Here is a 2,430-nt window from a genome sequence, read left to right as displayed (position 1 = left end):
GGTTCGATTCCTCAGCACCACATAAGCAAAAAGAAAAAAGCCAGAAGTGGTGCTGTGGCTCAAGTGGTAGAGCGCTAGCCTTGAGCTGAAGAGCTGAGGGACAGCGCCCAGGCCCAGAGTTCTGGCCCCACGACCGGATCCAAAAATAAAAAAAGCAGAATATGCACTTTGAAAGTTGTACATTCACAATACTTAGATCTATAAACATCTCATTCCTACTTTTCTTTTTTTTTTAATTTTATTTTATTTGTGAAGATACTGTACAGAGGGGTTACAATTACATGGGCAGTCATTCCTACTTTTCTATCATCAGTATTATGACATTTTAGATACATTGCTGACAGACTGGGAGATGTTTGAAAGGTACCAGTTTTAAATCCATCAATAAGCACTAAAAGAATCTTATAGCTAAAAAGAACAACTGGGTCAAGGTGGCTCTCAATTACATACAGATTGTATTGAGGCCCATTTCAACTAGACTGCTTATTTCTAGAAATGCCATTTGTGCTTCCTAGGAAACTGAGAGATGGTGTCCAAGAACATGTTTAAAACTGAATGGGAGACTAACATAAGGCTCCAGAAAATTAAATAACTTTTTATTCTTTCCAGACATGATGAAATTGCTACTATTATGTCTAAAGTGCCATTAGAAGACAACTATTTGAAGAATATAGTCAAGCAGATTTACCAAGATCTACTTCAGGACTGTCATTTCTCCTGCTAGACCCACAGGCCACTGCTGGAAAAAAATGTCCTTAGCCAGATATGGTAGCGCATGTCTGTAATCCCAGCACTCAAGAGACAGGAAGAACATGAATTTGAGGTCCGCCTATTGCTACACAGTGAGTCTGAGGCCATCCTGAGTTACATAGTGAGACCCTGTCTCTAAACCCAAGCAAACAAAACAAAAAACCATAATATTATGTCACGAGCTGCGTTACTGGTTTACATTTGTCTTTATGTCATAGAAGACTAGTAAAATTCCTCCTGATGATGTTATAGTTAATCTGCATGGTTTTTATATCTGTAGTTAGTAAAGATAAAAAGCCTCAAATAGCTTGCTATCAACTTGCTTATTTTTCTACCTAAGATTACATAGTGTGACACATAGAGAAAATTTCCATTAACTACAGTGGTGTTCTCTTTTTCAGAGGTATTACTATTGACAAAGAAATGAGCCCTTTCCACAAACTTAGAGATAGGAGTTTTAGGGAGCCTGGCTTCTGCCTAGCAGATACTTTGGAATTGAAACATCTGGCATTTACCTCCAGTGGTAGCACACAGGCAATCAGTAGCCTGAACACGGAGGACCACTTGAGCCCATGAGTTCAAGACCAGGATGGACAACATAGTTTGTGCAACACAAATGAGAATATATCTATCTGTAAACTACTAGTCATTTTTCTACATTTGAGAAATACTAAGAGAAAGCAATAATACTCTGCTACTGGAATGGTGCCTTTCCTTGAGGGCTTTGCTGTTTGATCTGTAGTGTATATTAATGTTTTCTTAATCAGTTCAGTTTTCCAGGGAAAGCTGATTTGGGCCCATTACATACATGTAAATATGTTCATGTTTTTGTGTCTGTGATATATAATAAGGAAATAATAGCCTTCTAGAAGCATGAGCAGTTTGCATTTTTCTAAAGCATGCTTGCTTCATAGTGAGATTCTCAACCTTTTATTAAATAATGACATCCTAAACAGCTTCACACTCAAAACAGTGGTTTCTGACAGTGATAAAAAAACTGACTCTACTGATTGATTGGTTCCTGAAGCCACATCTTTTCTCACACTAAACCAAGTATATCTGTGAGCAGTATTACCTCTGAGATAGACAAATATAAAAGAACTTTTGCCCAACTTTAGTCAAATCTTAATCATGATAATCTTTTATATTCTAAATTAAATAGAGTTACATTCTAGGCTAATTTGTCTTAAATTTTTGCTTTTTACTTTAGGATCAGGTTAAAGTTATATTAGTCCCATGAATGTTGTCTTTCCTCCTTACTAGTTTTACTTCTCAGCTATGTAGCGAAAGATCAAATCAGCTTTTAGTTTCATAAGTCAACACAAAACTCCCTAACATAAAAATCACGACTAAGATGATGTTCCTTAAAACTTAAACTCCATAAACACTTTTTTAAAAGTTGTATGGTCTGTTTTCCATGAAACTTAAGTTAGCTTTCTTACTGGATTTATTTTTACATCTAAAAATTAGGTTTTGTTTTATTATTTATACTGCTCAAAGAGTGATTTGGTTTATGATGTGATCATCTCTGTTCTCTTGGGTTCAGACTATGTAATTGTAATGTTTATATAGGTATTTGTGTTTTCCTTTGTTCAAAGTGTTTGACATTTTCGTAAATTTTTGTATGTTTTTCAGGGATTGGAAAGGAGATTGTTTTTTGCATTAGTAAAGTTTATTACT

The 2,430-nt window shown here is 35.4% G+C and overlaps 1 protein-coding gene across 1 annotated transcript in view; it reads left to right on the top strand.

Moving 5' to 3' along the window:
* Casc5 (cancer susceptibility candidate 5) overlaps window positions 1–2,430 on the top strand; it is a 52,739-nt gene extending 50,309 nt beyond the window's left edge. The window contains exon 26 of the mRNA XM_013010169.1: window positions 610–2,430. Within this exon, the coding sequence (XP_012865623.1) occupies window positions 610–724 (115 nt within the window). The 3' untranslated portion in view covers window positions 725–2,430. The remainder of the gene's footprint in view (window positions 1–609) is intronic.

Source organism: Dipodomys ordii, unplaced genomic scaffold, assembly GCF_000151885.1.
Source record: "Dipodomys ordii isolate 6190 unplaced genomic scaffold, Dord_2.0 Scaffold11, whole genome shotgun sequence".
Taxonomy (NCBI): Eukaryota; Metazoa; Chordata; class Mammalia; order Rodentia; family Heteromyidae; genus Dipodomys; species Dipodomys ordii.
The sequence above is the reverse complement of the archived record's forward strand: the minus strand, read 5'-3'. Positions and strand labels throughout refer to the sequence as shown.